Source organism: Panulirus ornatus, chromosome 64, assembly GCF_036320965.1.
Source record: "Panulirus ornatus isolate Po-2019 chromosome 64, ASM3632096v1, whole genome shotgun sequence".
In the NCBI taxonomy this organism is placed as follows: domain Eukaryota; kingdom Metazoa; phylum Arthropoda; class Malacostraca; order Decapoda; family Palinuridae; genus Panulirus; species Panulirus ornatus.
Window position 1 is genome coordinate 20,898,617 of NC_092287.1, and position 17,362 is coordinate 20,915,978.

The 17,362-nt window shown below is 47.4% G+C and overlaps 1 protein-coding gene across 11 annotated transcripts in view; it reads left to right on the forward strand.

Annotated features, from left to right (window-relative positions):
- The window catches only part of LOC139746178 (putative neural-cadherin 2), a 760,037-nt gene that overhangs the window by 662,197 nt on the left and 80,478 nt on the right, over positions 1-17,362 (forward strand). For all 11 annotated transcript variants that reach the window (XR_011712090.1, XR_011712087.1, XR_011712091.1 and 8 more), the window contains exon 9: positions 6,440-8,174. Coding sequence is in view for 8 of the 11 variants with exons in the window: in XM_071657094.1 (XP_071513195.1) it covers positions 6,440-8,174 (1,735 nt within the window). In the remaining 3 variants the exon portion in view is untranslated. The remainder of the gene's footprint in view (positions 1-6,439; positions 8,175-17,362) is intronic.

Here is a 17,362-nt window from a genome sequence, read left to right on the forward strand (position 1 = left end):
CTTTTGAATACGTCACCGTTGTAATGTCGAAAGATCGTAAGTCGGGGGTTCAAACTTTTGAATACGTCACCGTCGTAATGTCGAAAGATCGTAAGTCGGGGGTTCAAACTTTTGAATACGTCACCGTCGTAATGTCGAAAGATCGTAAGTCGGGGGTTCAAACTTTTGAATACGTCACCGTTGTAATGTCGAAAGATCGTAAGTCGGGGGTTCAAACTTTTGAATACGTCACCGTCGTAATGTCGAAAGATCGTAAGTCGGGGGTTCAAACTTTTGAATACGTCACCGTCGTAATGTCGAAAGATCGTAAGTCGGGGGTTCAAACTTTTGAATACGTCACCGTCGTAATGTCGAAAGATCGTAAGTCGGGGGTTCAAACTTTTGAATACGTCACCGTTGTAATGTCGAAAGATCGTAAGTCGGGGGTTCAAACTTTTGAATACGTCACCGTCGTAATGTCGAAAGATCGTAAGTCGGGGGCTCAAACTTTTGAATACGTCACCGTTGTAATGTCGAAAGATCGTAAGTCGGGGGTTCAAACTTTTGAATACGTCACCGTTGTAATGTCGAAAGATCGTAAGTCGGGGGTTCAAACTTTTGAATACGTCACCGTCGTAATGTCGAAAGATCGTAAGTCGGGGGTTCAAACTTTTGAATACGTCACCGTTGTAATGTCGAAAGATCGTAAGTCGGGGGTTCAAACTTTTGAATACGTCACCGTCGTAATGTCGAAAGATCGTAAGTCGGGGGTTCAAACTTTTGAATACGTCACCGTTGTAATGTCGAAAGATCGTAAGTCGGGGGTTCAAACTTTTGAATACGTCACCGTCGTAATGTCGAAAGATCGTAAGTCGGGGGTTCAAACTTTTGAGCACGAATACCTTCCCTTACGGCGTGAGCATTCGTGCACACGTCTTGCATTACTGCAGCAACACACAGATCCAAGACTGAGCACGAATACCTTCCCTTACGGCGTGAGCATTCGTGCACACGTCCTGCATTACAGTCCCATCACACAGATCCAAGACTGAGCACGAATACCTTCCCTTACGGCGTGAGCATTCGTGCACACGTCCTGCATTACTGTCCCATCACACAGATCCAAGACTTGAGCACGAATACCTTCCCTTACGGCGTGAGCGTTCGTGCACACGTCTTGCATTACTGTCCCATCACACGGATCCAAGACTTGAGCACGAATACCTTCCCTTGCGACGTGAGCGTTCGTGCACACGTCTTGCATTACTGTCCCATCACACGGATCCAAGACTTGAGCACGAATACCTTCCCTTGCGGCGTGAGCGTTCGTGCACACGTCCTGCATTACTGCAGCAACACACAGATCCAAGACTGAGCACGAATACCTTCCCTTGCGGCGTGAGCGTTCGTGCACACGTCTTGCATTACTGCAGCAACACACAGATCCAAGACTTGAGCACGAATACCTTCCCTTGCGGCGTGAGCGTTCGTGCACACGTCTTGCATTACTGCAGCAACACACAGATCCAAGACTGAGCACGAATACCTTCCCTTGCGGCGTGAGCGTTCGTGCACACGTCTTGCATTACTGCAGCAACACACAGATCCAAGACTTGAGCACGAATACCTTCCCTTGCGACGTGAGCATTCGTGCACACGTCTTGCATTACTGCAGCAACACACAGATCCAAGACTTGAGCACGAATACCTTCCCTTGCGGCGTGAGCGTTCGTGCACACGTCTTGCATTACTGCAGCAACACACAGATCCAAGACTGAGCACGAATACCTTCCCTTGCAGCGTGAGCGTTCGTGCACACGTCTTGCATTACTGCAGCAACACACAGATCCAAGACTGAGCACGAATACCTTCCCTTGCAGCGTGAGCGTTCGTGCACACGTCCTGCATTACAGTCCCATCACACAGATCCAAGACTGAGCACGAATACCTTCCCTTGCAGCGTGAGCGTTCGTGCACACGTCTTGCATTACTGCAGCAACACACAGATCCAAGACTGAGCACGAATACCTTCCCTTGCGGCGTGAGCGTTCGTGCACACGTCTTGCATTACTGCAGCAACACACAGATCCAAGACTTGAGCACGAATACCTTCCCTTACGGCGTGAGCATTCGTGCACACGTCCTGCATTACAGTCCCATCACACAGATCCAAGACTTGAGCACGAATACCTTCCCTTACGGCGTGAGCATTCGTGCACACGTCTTGCATTACTGTCCCATCACACAGATCCAAGACTTGAGCACGAATACCTTCCCTTGCGGCGTGAGCGTTCGTGCACACGTCTTGCATTACTGCAGCAACACACAGATCCAAGACTGAGCACGAATACCTTCCCTTGCGGCGTGAGCGTTCGTGCACACGTCCTGCATTACAGTCCCATCACACAGATCCAAGACTTGAGCACGAATACCTTCCCTTGCGGCGTTTTTGTAAAAAAAAGGGAAAAAACCCTTTTTCACGGGCCGTGAAGTGATTATCCCATACAGTCCAAGAGGAAGAAATTCCCGGGGTGCCCCTTTTCCCCTTGCGGCGTGAGCATTCGTGCACACGTCCTGCATTACAGTCCCATCACACAGATCCAAGACTTGAGCACGAATACCTTCCCTTGCGACGTGAGCATTCGTGCACACGTCCTGCATTACTGTCCCATCACACGAATCCAAGACTTGAGCACGAATACCTTCCCTTGCAGCGTGAGCGTTCGTGCACACGTCTTGCATTACAGTCCCATCACACAGATCCAAGACTTGAGCACGAAACCTTCCCTTGCGGCGTGAGCGTTCGTGCACACGTCCTGCATTACTGCAGCAACACACAGATCCAAGACTTGAGCACGAATACCTTCCCTTACGGCGTGAGCATTCGTGCACACGTCTTGCATTACTGCAGCAACACACAGATCCAAGACTTGAGCACGAATACCTTCCCTTGCAGCGTGAGCGTTCGTGCACACGTCCTGCATTACTGCCCCATCGATTCTCGAACGCTTCTTCCCTCCATTGCTCGCGCGGGCGATAAAGGAGGAACGAGGAAGAGGAGGAAGGAGGAGGAGGAGGAGAAGCAGCTTACAGTTGCTGCTGCTGCTGGTGCAGCATCATCCATTCCCTACCGAGGGGGTCACCCATTACCTTCCTGCCCGCTGGGCTAAAAGTGACTTCAGGAGACGAGATGAGACGAGAGAGAGAGACGGGGGAGGCCATGCCATCAGACCCGTGGACAGAACACGAGACGGGATAGAGAAGAGACGAGAGAGAGACGGGGGACGGGTTGGGCCATGCCATCAGACCCGTGGACAGAACTCGAGACGGGATAGACAAAGAGACAATCGCCAAGTCATTTATGACAACGTGCCTGGACTCACTCACATCCGGGAGGAACCACCCACCACCAAGGGGTCCGAGATGCCGATCTCACTGTAGCCACAGTTAGGAGTTCTGGCTCGATAGGCGACCTGCAAGGAGACCGTCTTGGAATATCAAGCTGTCTGGTAGAGTGGCTGGAAAACTGAGGCTATACCGTAGTGACAGACCGTCCTGGAATTAAGAGGAGCGTCGTTTTTTGTTTTCTGAGACTCTTGGTCACGTTTTCTAAATACGTCCTAAATGTCATTTCCCCGTGGACTCATAGGAATATATATATATATATATATATATATATATATATATATATATATATATATATATATATATATATATATATATATATCATTTATTATGCTTAGTCACTGTTTCCCGCGTTAGCGAGGTAGCGCAAGGAAACAGACGCACCCCACCCACATATACATGCATATACATAAACGCCCACACACGCACATATACATACCTGTACATTTCAGCGTATACATACATATACAGATATGCACATATATACACATGTGCGTATTCATACTTGCTGCCTTCATACATTCTCGTCGCCACCCCGCCACATTCGTACGCACTCAGTCTCTAGCTGCCATGTGTAATGCACCGAAACCACAGCTCCCTTTCCACATTCAGCCCCCACAAAACTTTCCATGGTTTACCCCAGATGCTTCACATGCCCTGGTTCAATCCATTGACAGCCCGTCGACCCCGGTATACCACATCGTTCCAATTCACTCTATTCCTTGCACGCCTTTCACCCATCTGTATGTTCACTCCATCCTTCCACTTCCAGTTTGGTTTCCCACTTCTCGTTCCCTCCACCTCTGACACATATATCCTCTTTGTCAGTCTTTCCCCCACTCTTTCTCTCCTTGTGACCAAACAATGTTAATACACCCTCTTCTCTCTCAACCACACTCTTTATTACCACACGTCTCTCGTACCCCTTCATTACTTACTCGATCAAACCATCTCACACCACATATTATCCTCAAGTATTTCATTTCCGACACATCCACCCTCCTCCTAACAACCCTATCTATAGCCCACGCCTCGCAACCATATAACATTGTTGGAACCACTATTCCTTCAAACACACCCATTTTTGCTCTCCGAGATCACGTTCTCGCCTTCCACACATTCTTCAACGCTCCTAGAACCTTCGCCCCTTCCCCCACCCTGTGACTCACTTCCGCTTCCATGGTTCCATCCGTTGCTAGATCCACTCCCAGATATCTAAAACACTTCACTTCCTCCAGTTTTTCTCCATTCAAACTAAGCCCCCAATGAACTTGTCCCTCAACCCTACTGAATCAAATAACCTTGCTCTTATTCACAGTTACTCTCAGCTTTCCTTTTTCACACACTTTACCAAACTTCTGTAGTTTCTCACCCAAATCACCCACCAGCGCTGCATCATCAGCGAACAACTGACTCACTTCCCAAGCCCTTTCATCCACAAAAGACTGCATACTTGCCCCTCTCTCCAAAACTCTTGCATTCACCTCCTTAACAACCCCATCCATAAACAAATTAAACAACTATGGAGATATCACGCACCCCTGCTGCAAACCGACATTCACTGGGAACCAATCACTTTCCTCTCTTCCTACTCGTACAAATGCCTTACATCTTTGATAAAAACTTTTCACTGCTTCTAGCAACTTACCTCCCACACCATATACTCTTAGTACCCTTTCACAGAGCATCTCTGTCAACTCTGTCATATGCCTTCACCAGATCCATAAATGCTAAATACAAATCCATCTATTTTTCTAAGTATTTCTCACATACATTCTTCAAAGCAAACACCTGATCCACACACCCTCTGCCACTTCTGAAACCACACTACTCTTCCCCCAGTCTGATGCTTTGTACATGACTTTACCCTCTCAATCAATACCCTCCCATATAATTTCCCAGGGATACTTAACAGACTTATACCTCTGTAATTTGAATACTCACCTTTATCCCCTTTGCCTTTGTACAATGGCACTATGCATGCATTCCGCCAATCCTCAGGCACTTTACTATGAACCATCCACACATTGAATATCCTCACCAACCAGTCATCAACACAGTCACCCCCCTTTTATAATAAATTCCACTGCAATACCATCCAAACCCGCCGCCTTGCCGGCTTTCATCTTCCGCAAAGCTTTCACTACCTCTTCTCTGTTTACCAAACCATTCTCACTTCGCACACCATCTCGACCAAAACACCCTATACCTGCAACTCTGTCATCAGACACAATCAATAAACGTTCAAATATATATATATATATATATATATATATATATATAGAGAGAGAGAGAGAGAGAGAGAGAGAGAGAGAGAGAGAGAGAGAGAGAGAGAGAGAGATAATTGAGGACCAGAACATATCTAGCGTTAATGGACTTTTAAGTATTTCTTAATCTAATGTGGGATACTAAAAGCCAACTCTCCAAGAATCGTTTTATTTTCAATTTTACGACAATGAAGAGATGAAATCTAATTGCAGTGCTTTGGGAATCTTATCCCATTTTCAGGGAGAAATGGTGTCAGCTTCTGGTGGTGGTTGGTGACCTCATCATGGTAGTTAGATCATTAATTGTGGCCAGTTGGTTATTTGGGCTTCAGGTCTATCGAATACCAAGAGTCATTAAGGCAGTTACCAAGTTATGACCACAAGTCCAAAAAAAATCTTAAACACCTTAAAATTCTTCTGAGGCCATGTATACCTCCACGGCATCTATTGTGGAAAGAAGATAGGTCTTTTGTTGGGTGGGGCGGACGTAGAAGTAGCCAACTCGTTGCTTGGGTAGAGCGGATGTAGAAGTAGCCGACTCGTCTCTTGGGTAGGGCGGACGTAGAAGTAGCAAATCGTGGCTTGGGTGGGGCGGGCGTTGAAGAAGCCAACTCGTGACTTGGGTGGGGCGGACGCAGAAGTAGTAAATCGTGGTTACGAAGCATGACCCTTATATTCCTTTTATCTCTGAGTGGCTGTTGCTGTTTGGCTACATCCAGCCAGCCCCTCCCAGAACACGTACTCTACTGCATAATTTCTGACACGTCTTTAATGTTTATCTATTCCAGGCTCTGGACCGTGACCCTCCACTGGGCCGTGAGACCTGGAAGCTGAAGGTCCAGGTACGGGATGGACAACGGATCTTACCTCCTTTGGCCCCGTTGTCGAGGCCTTCCAGGCAAACCCGAGTCACTCAGGGCCGCCAGTCTGGCCACTCCCAGAACCCAGACACATCGCCGGGACTCAACCCCGTTTCACAGGATCGTAATGTGCCGCTAATGAGCCCATCACTCAGGTCTCGGACATCCAGTGTTCCCAGACAGAAGCCTCTTTACTCTTCAGACAACCTAGAAATACTAGATGGTCAGTATTTCTTGCCTCGAGATGCCGGTAGACTAGATGATCAATACTCTCGGTCTCAGCCTCCTACAGAGTCACATGTGTTTGAACTGTCAAGGAAGAAGGAGAAGAAAGAGGAACAGAAGGAGAAGGCAGAAGAAGATGCGCAACAGAACGTTGGAGGACAGCAGAGGCGAGATGTTTTGCTTCCCAAAGACAGACAGATGAACGGCATGTACGAGAGAGACGGAACAGACAAGAAGAAAGACAACAAGAAATCTGGTAGAGGTGAAGAAGTAGAAGAAGAAGAAGAAGAAGAAGAAGAAGAAGAAGAAGAAAACTCAACATCTAAACTTACAGGGAAGAAAGAGATGTCCACCTTGAAAGAGAAGGAAAGTAAGCTCCAAGACAAACCCCAGTACACGAAAAAGGGAATGCTAATGGACGTGAAACATAAGTCTCAAGGGGGAGGTCGAACGAATGGCGATGGGAGGAAATTGGAATCACCCGACATATCTCTTCGTCCAGGCTACGGATCTCAGGTCGGCGGCCATAAAACTCTCCAGAAGTTTACCCCAACGAGTTGGGACAGTGGCGAGTCCCTGGAGTTCCCAGGTACCCGAGGTAACAAACACTCCAGAGAAACTCTCAACATGGAAGGCAAACTAGGAAGACGAAGACGCCTGAGCCCAAGATACATAATGCGTAGGAAACGCCTGCAAATTGAAGGACACCGCAGGCTCTTGCCTCATAGAGATCCGCTGAAGGTAAAGACTCCACAGACTTACTTCAGAAATCAGGTAAATATCGTTAGGAAAAAGTTATCTGGTATTTTAAGACTCGGTCGATGTTACGGAGCTAACACGACTTCGTCTCTTAAGGCCAAGCTTCCCGTGAATGGCGCGGATAAAGACTCAACCAGCCTCCATGGCTTTCTTAAGAATCGATACGATAGACAGTCGCGACCAATCGACTTTTCTCACGAGGATGGAACAGAAGAACATCCGGAGAACCAGCTTTGTGAAGACCACACCGTACCAAGTCCGCCAAGCACGTCCGCATCGGGAGATAAACGTCCCTTGAGCAGCTCTGGCAATGCTGAGTCAGAGGAGAGTGAGAGAGAGGCATGGGCCGCTGGAGGAACCATCAGTAAACGTGAGGTGGACACATTGGCACAGCGCGGGCTGCCACCGGACCAAAAGGCACGGAGCCAGCTCTCAGAGGACCTCCGCTACGTGAGGAGGTTCACAGCGGACGGTGGAGGGTGTCAGGATCGCGACGTCTTCTCCATCAGTTCTGAGGAGCAGTTCCAACACGAGATGGCGCACATGCTGGACATGAGGCGCGAGCGGGTGCACTCGGCGGAGACCGTGGTGACAGTGGTGGTGAGGGACGTCAACGACAATGCTCCAGTCTTCCCCAACGTCACCATCTACGGCGAGGTGCAGGAGAACGGCCCTATCGGTGAGTGAAGCCACCACACACCCCTTCCTCCTCTCTTCTTGTTCAGCCTCAGTGTGAATGGATGAATGTTGCGTTTCCTCGCCGTCCGTAAAACGGACCAGTGAATGATATACATAAACTCAATGTATATAGAGGGTAGTATATATGATATACATGAAAATGTATATAGAGGGAAGTATATATGATATACATGAAAATGTATATAGAGGGTAGTATATGTACATACTCTCGCAGTTTGTCCTACCATCGCTTCTCGCTTGTGACTCGATCGGTTTATCACGCAGTGAATTCATGAACAAGTGTCTCCTCTACATGCTGTGTCTTGAAGCCATTTAGCATATGTACTGGTACTTTTGGGTCACTGAAGGCCAGTAGCAGTCCTACGAGTCCCTCAATGAAGGACTGGATGAGAGCGGTTGAATGTCCTTTCATTGCATAGGCATTGCTGGTGTTTGTTGTGGCCTGAAATGAGCATTCGAATCTTAATGATGATGATTGACCTCAAAAACACACGTCACAAAGTGGGTATATAAAGTTTGTTGTTGTGTGGGAGGGTCAAATGCTCGACTATTTCAGTTCTGCAACGATATGGAAACTCGAGTGATCGTTCTGTGTGGATGCGTCTCGCTGAGCCTGGTGGTTTTTTCTGTCTCGTGTGGAACAGTGGATTACTGTCATATATAAGTTTTGATTCCGGCACAGTTGTTGTCCATTACTGTCTCCGAAATTGTCTGGGATATATGTGTGTGTGTGTTGAAAACTGGGACTTTGCCCGTGGTGATAAGCAACACACACACACAACACACCACTCTGGCCACTCTGCTTCACAATGGGGCTTTTTGAGAGCTCAACTGAATCTCCATGTTTTTAAGACCAGAGCCAATATCGCACCGCACAGATTTTCCCAAGTGGGAATTGAACCCTGGCATTATTTTTCATCTTTCCCTCTGGAACTTGTGTGTTGGTGGTGGGCCGTTGCGCGCGGTGAGGTGCATTTTTACGGAAGGCAATCGAGCAATCATACCCGGACAGGACGCTAGGTCGAAACGTAGAGGGAAATTTGCCGCCAATTAACTTTTGGTATTATATTAGTTCATGGTTTCTCCTGTGACGCAGTGAGCAACGACTACTTGTCTTTCGGAGGTGGTGAAAAATTACGAAACACTTGGGGGAACGTATTTCCAGACCGTGGTTCCCAAGGCATATTGGACGTGGGTTTGAGAATACGTGAGTGAAGTTAATAACTGCATCTCCCCTGACGCATTTCCCCTTCCTCCGCCCAGCTCGCTGTCTGTTCCTTCTGCCTCACTCATCCTCTGACTGCTGGTATTCTGTCCAGGAAATCAAGCTCCCTCACCATCCTTTAACTCACACAAGCCTTTACCTTAAATCCCCAAACTTTCCATTCCTTTCTCCGGGTAGTCTTAAAACACCAACACCAAAGGTGGAGGAGGTCTGGATGGTGCCCGGTGGCTCCTCTTCACCCGACGTTAAGCCAGTGCAAGAGAAGTGTGGTTAGGAAGATAGCTGGTGTCACTCAGAGAGAGGGAGAGTGGAAGTCGGAGACAGATGGTGGTGTCAGAGAGACGGCCAGTGCTTGGACGAAGTTGAGACAGGAGACAGCTAGTGTCTTAGAGAGACAGCCAGTAGGAGAGTTGAGATAGGAGACAGCTGGTGTTACCGATACACAGCCAGTAGGAGAGTTGAGATAGGAGACAGCTGGTGTTACAGAGACACAGCCAGTAGGAGAGTTGAGACAGGAGACAGCTGGTGCCATAGAGAGGCAGCTAACGTAAGACAACTGAACTGGGAAAGATCTGGTGTCGGGGAGATGGCCAGTATGGGGCACAGATGTGGCAGAAGACATCTGGTGAGACATGATGCAGCTGATGTGGCAGACAGCTGCTGGTGATGTCGTCTCGTGTGTGTGTGTGTGGATGTGGGAGGGAAGCACACACACACACACACACAGCTGTGGTAAACAGCTGGTTGCCAGAGCTGTGAGAAGATCAAGGCCTGGTGCAGTCTGGACCACGGCGTTATAGCCCTGTGTTTTACGATTATGTGGAAGCTAATAATGTGTTGGGAGATGGACGCCAAGGGTGATATTGTAGTCTTGTGTTGTGATGACCGTCTCATTGCATTTACTCATGACTGTTACTGGCTCGTGACTGTTGCCGGTTCGCTGAGCACTCATGACCTGTGTTACTGGCCCGAACCCAGACATCCTGCCCATGACCACAGCTGTGTCTCCTGGCGTTCCAGCTGCGATTCCAGCGGCACTTCTGGCGGTCCGCTCGTAAAGTAACACTGAAATAAACAACCAACGACTTGACAGTGTTCCGTGTCAGCATAGGTGGTGAGTCTCGCCCACAAGTCACTGGGAAAGTAAAGAGAAAGGGAGAATTGAGAAGTAGGAGAAGGAGAGGAAATAAACAACAGATAGGATAGAAATTAAGACGACAGAAATACACCATAAAATGAAGTGTAAATGGAACGCTCTTCAAGGGGTAACTTCAGCATATTATTTTTCTCACATTTTTGTTGTGAAAAGTTAGATTACACGAGAGAGTTAAACTCCGTACATGGAGCACATAGTAAGACTTCAGTCTTTGGATATACTCAGCTGTCAATCCAGCTCAGAGGTCATGTACAAGAAAATACCACGGGGAAAACGTACCCATATTCGTTCCACTTGGGAATTTATGCAAGAGCTGGAAAAGACAGATTCGACATCCCACCTCAGTCCGAGGTGGCTTTCACAAGGCGTCGGTGTGATGGAAGACACGGGAGGAAGCTTTGAGAACAGTTGACGGAAGAGAGGGAGGGGTAGGCGATGATGGAGATCGGAATATACAAAGACAGAGATCCCAGAAACAGAAAGGGAAGGGGGAAGGGTTTGAGGTGAGGAAATCTGTGAGAGAAGTGATGGGGACAGATGCAGAAAACGGGAACACTGAAGCAGAGACGAAAGAAGAGTGAAAGCAGTTGAAACCGTTGAGTATGTAAATACTATGCATTGGGTGTAGGCAGCCCGTGGAATACTGGAATATAGTGAAGGGGAGGGAGACAGTGTCGATTTCACCGACCTTAGAAAACAGATTGTGCTTTCCGATGGCGAATGTCCCTTTAGGGGGGAAATCAATGTAGATTTCTACCACCAGGAAATGTGCAAGTTATAACTAGAGAATCGTTGTCGCCTTTGATCATTCAGTCTAGCTCACCTTTAGGTAGGGACGGCGCGATACATACCTTCAGAAGATGAGGATGCACACCACCAGTGTAGCCAACAGACGAATAAAAGATAGATAAACACCTTTAAGAGAAATTTTTATAGAAAAAAGAGAGCATTTGAAGGAAAAGGAGAGCAGCCAGAATGGAAAAAATATGGTCCTCGCTTGCCTTTGTGAAAAAAGTGAAGGATCTTGGGTCATGCATCCTTGCCTCTGGTGAATAAAACCACCTCGTCATTCTGAACAGGGAAAAACAGCGGAACTATTAAAGAAAAAAAGAAAAAAAAATACCCCCATGAACTAGACAGCAAGATGTGGATGGTCTTATACATTAGCCACTGCAAAGACGTGAGAATCACAGTGCCAACAAAATTCACGAACACTTTAAGTCTTTGCATCCATGAAGGAATCTCACACCAGAAGATTACGCTGACGGTAAGATTGGCGTCCCATATTTACAACCTATACGAAAGAGGGACGTGTGGAAGAGATGCGTTGTATGCTGAAGACTCGCTGAACCTCAGAACAACGGAATTCCTCAAGTGATGAAATGGAGCGTTAGCTATAGACTCTGGAAACTCGCAGTGTCATTGGGCTGCTTCATAAACCACCAGATGTAAGACTTCAAGAGTATAAGATGTCATAAAATGTAGAATCCTGTACTAAGACTGGAAATCCAGAACCCATGTGTGATAAAGTTGAACATGGCTGGAATATCACATTATTTCGATCTTTTTTTTTTTTTTTACTTAGAAGTGGTATATAAATAAACATCCGCTCATATAGAAACTATTTGTGCTACCGGAATTTCCCGTTTTCTCAGCAGAGAAGAGGATCAACTGGAAAAGAAGAAAAACGGTTAAAAAAAAGATCTGACTTTCATCGTTGCTGCAGAACATAATCGAATAGATATACAGAGAATTGTGGATCCGAACCGACACGGCCTAACGCGTCACCATGAAGGGGAATTCAACACCACTTCTTGTCCACAATAAAAGTATAAGGTGGGAGGAAATGAATCCTGGACAGCTTTGTGGCACGATACGGAATCGCCCGTGGTTGCAAAACGCCAGAGGATTGTGTGGGAATGGATGACTGCAGAAGCGCTCTTAGGCATGCAAACGACACATACAGCGTCAAAGGAAAACATTCAAGTCCAGACGTTAGACCGAGAACGGCGCTTCCTTTATGGGAGGCGGGAAACGGAATATGAGCAAAGCTCCGTTGGGCGAGGGAAAACACACCTGTCGAGAGCACTGGGGGAAAAAAAACATCGACCATACCTTCACATTATACAGAACCGAGAAAGAAGAAAACGGAGCCATTATAATGAGACGGAAGGAGGGCTGAACCTGAAGGTGGTTTTATTCGAGCGCAAAATTCGAATGTAGGACCTCCAGTACGTACCATTTGCCCAGCGAGATCAAGATAGTAAACGTACACGGATGACAGTAGAGAGAGATGAGTGAGGTTAAACGCAGTGCAATTCAGTCCTCAAGGAGCGGGAAATCACCTCAAAGGCAAAAGAATCCATACGACTTCTTCCTAAAACACTCCAGTCCTTCTCTCTCTCTCTCTCTCTCTCTCTCTCTCTCTCTCTCTCTCTCTCTCTCTCTCTCTCTCTCTCTCTCCCCTTGTCTCACATAGCTCCTCCCTCCATCACCACATCCCAGGGCTTTGAGAAGGCTGCTTCGTTCCAGAGGACCAGACACTTGAGACTCTTCTCTTGTTTAAACAGGCATTAACTCTCCTGTGCAAACAGTAGCCTGGAGTCGAACGTCATCCCAGAATGTCTGAAATTGACCTCCATACCATCGTCAAGGCAGGCAGATCAGAGCCAGAAGACGACAGGCCAATTCCACTGACATAACTCATCCTTAAGATTTTTCTAAGAGTCGTAAAGAATATATAGGTTGACTCACTACAGGGGAAAAGAGCAATCTCTCTATACACCAGGAAAACATGGTTAATCTCTCTATACACCAGGGCAACATGGTTAATCTCTCTATACACCAGGGCAACATGGTTAATCTCTCTATACACCAGGGCAACATGGTTAATCTCTCTATACACCAGGACAACATGGTTAATCTCTCTATACACCAGGACAACATGGTTAATCTCTCTATACACCAGGACAACATGGTTAATCTCTCTATACACCAGGACAACATGGTTAATCTCTCTATACACCAGGACAACATGGTTAATCTCTCTATACACCAGGGCAACATGGTTAATCTCTCTATACACCAGGACAACATGGTTAATCTCTCTATACACCAGGGCAACATGGTTAATCTCTCTATACACCAGGACAACATGGTTAATCTCTCTATACACCAGGACAACTTGGTCAACAGGGTTACAAAGTGGGGAAAACATGGCGAAAACATTTTTCCCTCTCATGAAGACCAAAATATTTCCTTGTCAGCGAGGAAGATTATTTGCTTCTCGAGCAATTTATACCACGGGTCACGTTCAACTGGATATCGTATCTCGCCCTCAGTTCAGTTCGTGACACTCAAAGGCAAAGGATGAATTCAGCACCGACAGAGGAAACTACAGTTCGTAGAGAGTAATCGTATGTATTATAATTCACGCCTGGAAAAGCTTGGTTTCCAGTACGCACTCGAAAATAGTTCCCTGTTGACACACCAGGGTATGGAAGAGTGCAGAATATTACCCCCGGAATTGAAAAATGTACATATGAAATGCAGTGAGAGATAAAAGAGTGTATATATTCCAGGCCCAGAATCGTGTGATGTATAATACCTAAAGCTCTGAGAAACAACACAACAGTGTGGCCTGGCCTGTTCAGTGGAGATATCAAGTCGATGAACATATACAAACTCTGCAGATAGCCTCGCTGAAGAACACTGTAGCCTGGCCTGTTCAATGGAGATATCAAGTCGATGAACATGTACAAACTCTGCAGATAACCTCGCTGAAGAACACTGTAGCCTGGCCTGTTCAGTGGAGATATCAAGTCGATGAACATATACAAACTTTGCAGATAGCCTCGCTGAAGAACACTGCAGCCTGGCCTGTTCAGTGGAGATATCAAGTCGATGAACATGTACAAACTCTGCAGATAACCTCGCTGAAGAACACTGTAGCCTGGCCTGTTCAGTGGAGATATCAAGTCGATGAACATGTACAAACTCTGCAGATAACCTCGCTGAGGACTTATCTGTCAAAGGAAGTGCCAGACATAAGCATCACGGAGACATAGAGATGAATCATATATATACACACACCTCATTGGACTATGGGACGGTGTGCAAACACTAGTGACGTGTTTCATGCTGGATAATGTAATGATAATTTTTCGTGATTCATACTGCCTAATATACTGATAATTAATGGTGTTTCATACTGCTTAATGTAATAATGATAAATGATACTAATAATAACTTTTATATACTCAAGTTTCCTCCCCCTCCTTAGCGAGGTAGTGTCGTGAACAAAGGAACAACGGCCTCATTTGCATACATCCATTCTCTAACCGACTTGCATAATGTAGTGAAACCCACGTCATCCATCCACAGCCAGGCCCCTCAGACTATTCCATGTTTGACCTTGACCGTTTCACATCCCCTGATGCAGCCCACTGACAGCATATCGTCCCGTGTATACCACATCGATCCAATTCATTGTCCCATGCACGCCATTCACCCTCCTTAATATTCAAGCCACGATGCCCCAGAGCCTCCTTGACTCCCCCATTCATCTCATGTGTTTCCCCTTATCCGCTCCTTCCTTTACTTCTGCCACGAAGACCATCTTAGCCAGTCTTTCTTCTCTCACCTTCTCCATATGTTCGTACCATTTCAGCACACCCTGGCCAGAGCACCATCAAGCAGACTGCGCCGTCTACCACAATTCTCTCTATGCATTGTCATTCTTATGGTTTATCAACCTGCCTTACACCACATACTTTCCTGAGGCATTCTGGTTCAACACATCCATCTCTTTCCTTTCCCTTTCGCTCAGGGTACAAAACTCACCCACAAATCTCTGTCTGGGCTTCCTATACGTTCAGGTGTATCTCATCTCACTGGTCATGGGGGCTGAAGTGTAAACATTGTGTCTCTACCTGGGAGGAACGTCATGTTGACTACATGTGAGCCTCTAGGTTGAAGGTGAGCTTATTGTGACGTCTATTGTCTCACTTCACTCACCCCATTAACTTCAGCCTTCCACCCATCTGCCTCACCCTCCTTGCACCCCCACTAACTTCTATTTCAGCTCTCCCTCACCTACCTCACTCTACCTGCAACCCACTAACTTCTATACGTCAGCCCTTCGCCCACATACCTCACCCTACTCACCTTGCACCCGCTTAACTAGTACTTTCTTCACCATGCTCGCCCTTTCTGCACCCCGCACATCCACCCACCGTGCACCACACTAACACTACATCATTCCCCTCACGCACCTACTCCTCCTTAAGTCATTCTTGGACAATGGAACTTTGACAGCTTCCTGTACAACGAGGGGTTTGTGGTCGGTCTCATACCCATGCAAGGACCCAGTGAGTCTCCTGACGCCCCACACTACTACTGCTGTTCCCTCCGTGTGAGTGGTCGGGGGCAATTTTTCTCTTTTTATTTCCCTCTCGCAGACAACTCCCTGCTGGTGTGAGCCAGGAGGGTGGCTGCCAACGGCTCAGCTAACCTTCCGTGCATAGATGATGAACCTTTGAGCATCTCTGCAGGAACCAGGGTAGATAGAATGGATGGTTAACAGGTCTGGTTCAACTGCTGGAAAGGTTTCTGCTCCGGGTTCCTTCCTCCTGAATTTAGAGGGCTCTTGTGGAGGAGGTATGTGAGCGGAGCTGCCATGGTAACATTGTCGAGAATGAAGTATCTAACAGTCAGTAAGGCGAGAGAGGAACCATCCGTAAGCCCTAGTTCTGGGTCTGGAAGCGTTCCACATCTTGGCTTGGGGGATTCTTCGAGGGCCATATTTCTTCACTCCCAGCCATGTGTCTCGGGAATTGAACGCGGCTCCAGCGGGGTTCACAATGCCTTACAGACTTCCCCACACAGCCCTGGACAGTAGGTTTCCCCAGCGTCGCAGGTGCTTCTTTCCGCGTTTGCGAGTAAGTCAAGGTGTCATTGTCGCTTCCAGATGGGACGCTAGTAAAACACCGTTGGATTAGATAGACACTTACCCAAGGCGATTTTCTGGTAAAGGTCAGTCCATCCTCGAAGACCATAATGGCTAAAGTCGTTATGGGAAAGCGTCTCCTCCTCGACCTTCTGAGGTTCGTCGCCAACCTCCCCTTTTTTCCCCCAGCGCCACTCCCGTCATCCCATGCCTCAAAGGGCTGTCCCTTGTCCTCCTCCTCCTCCTCCTCCTCCTCCTCCTCCTCCTCCTCCTCCTCCTCCTCCTCCTCCTCCTTCTCCTCCGCCTCCTCCTCCTCCATCCTCACCTCGTTTGACCACCTCTCTTCATCCTTTACTGCTTACTTCCCCAGGCTGCCCCAGCTGTCTGAAGCTGGTGTGGTCCAAGGGGACAGTTGGGGTTCTTTTGGTCCAGGGAACAGCTGATGCTGAAGGTTGTGGTTCTTTTGGTCCAGAGAACAGCTGGTGCTGGAGTTTGGGGTTCTTTTGGTCCAGTGAACAGCTGGTGCTGGAGTTTGGGGTTCTTTTGGTCCAGTGAACAGCTGGTGCTGGAGTTTGGGGTTCTTTTGGTCCAGGGAACAGCTGGTGCTGAAGGTTGGGTCGTTTGGTGTAGAGGCAGTGATCCTAACGCTTGGTCGTGTGTATAGATGGTTAGTCTTGTAGAATTTCATGTTGTTTATTGAAATCTTAATCAGAGACTTAATTTGTTCATCGTAGAAGAGAACCGAAGTCATACACCAAGTCATAACAGGTAATAGTGATGATTGTCATGTATGTTAAGCATCATAAGTCTTCCTTAGGTCTTGCCAGGTCCTCTTCCCCA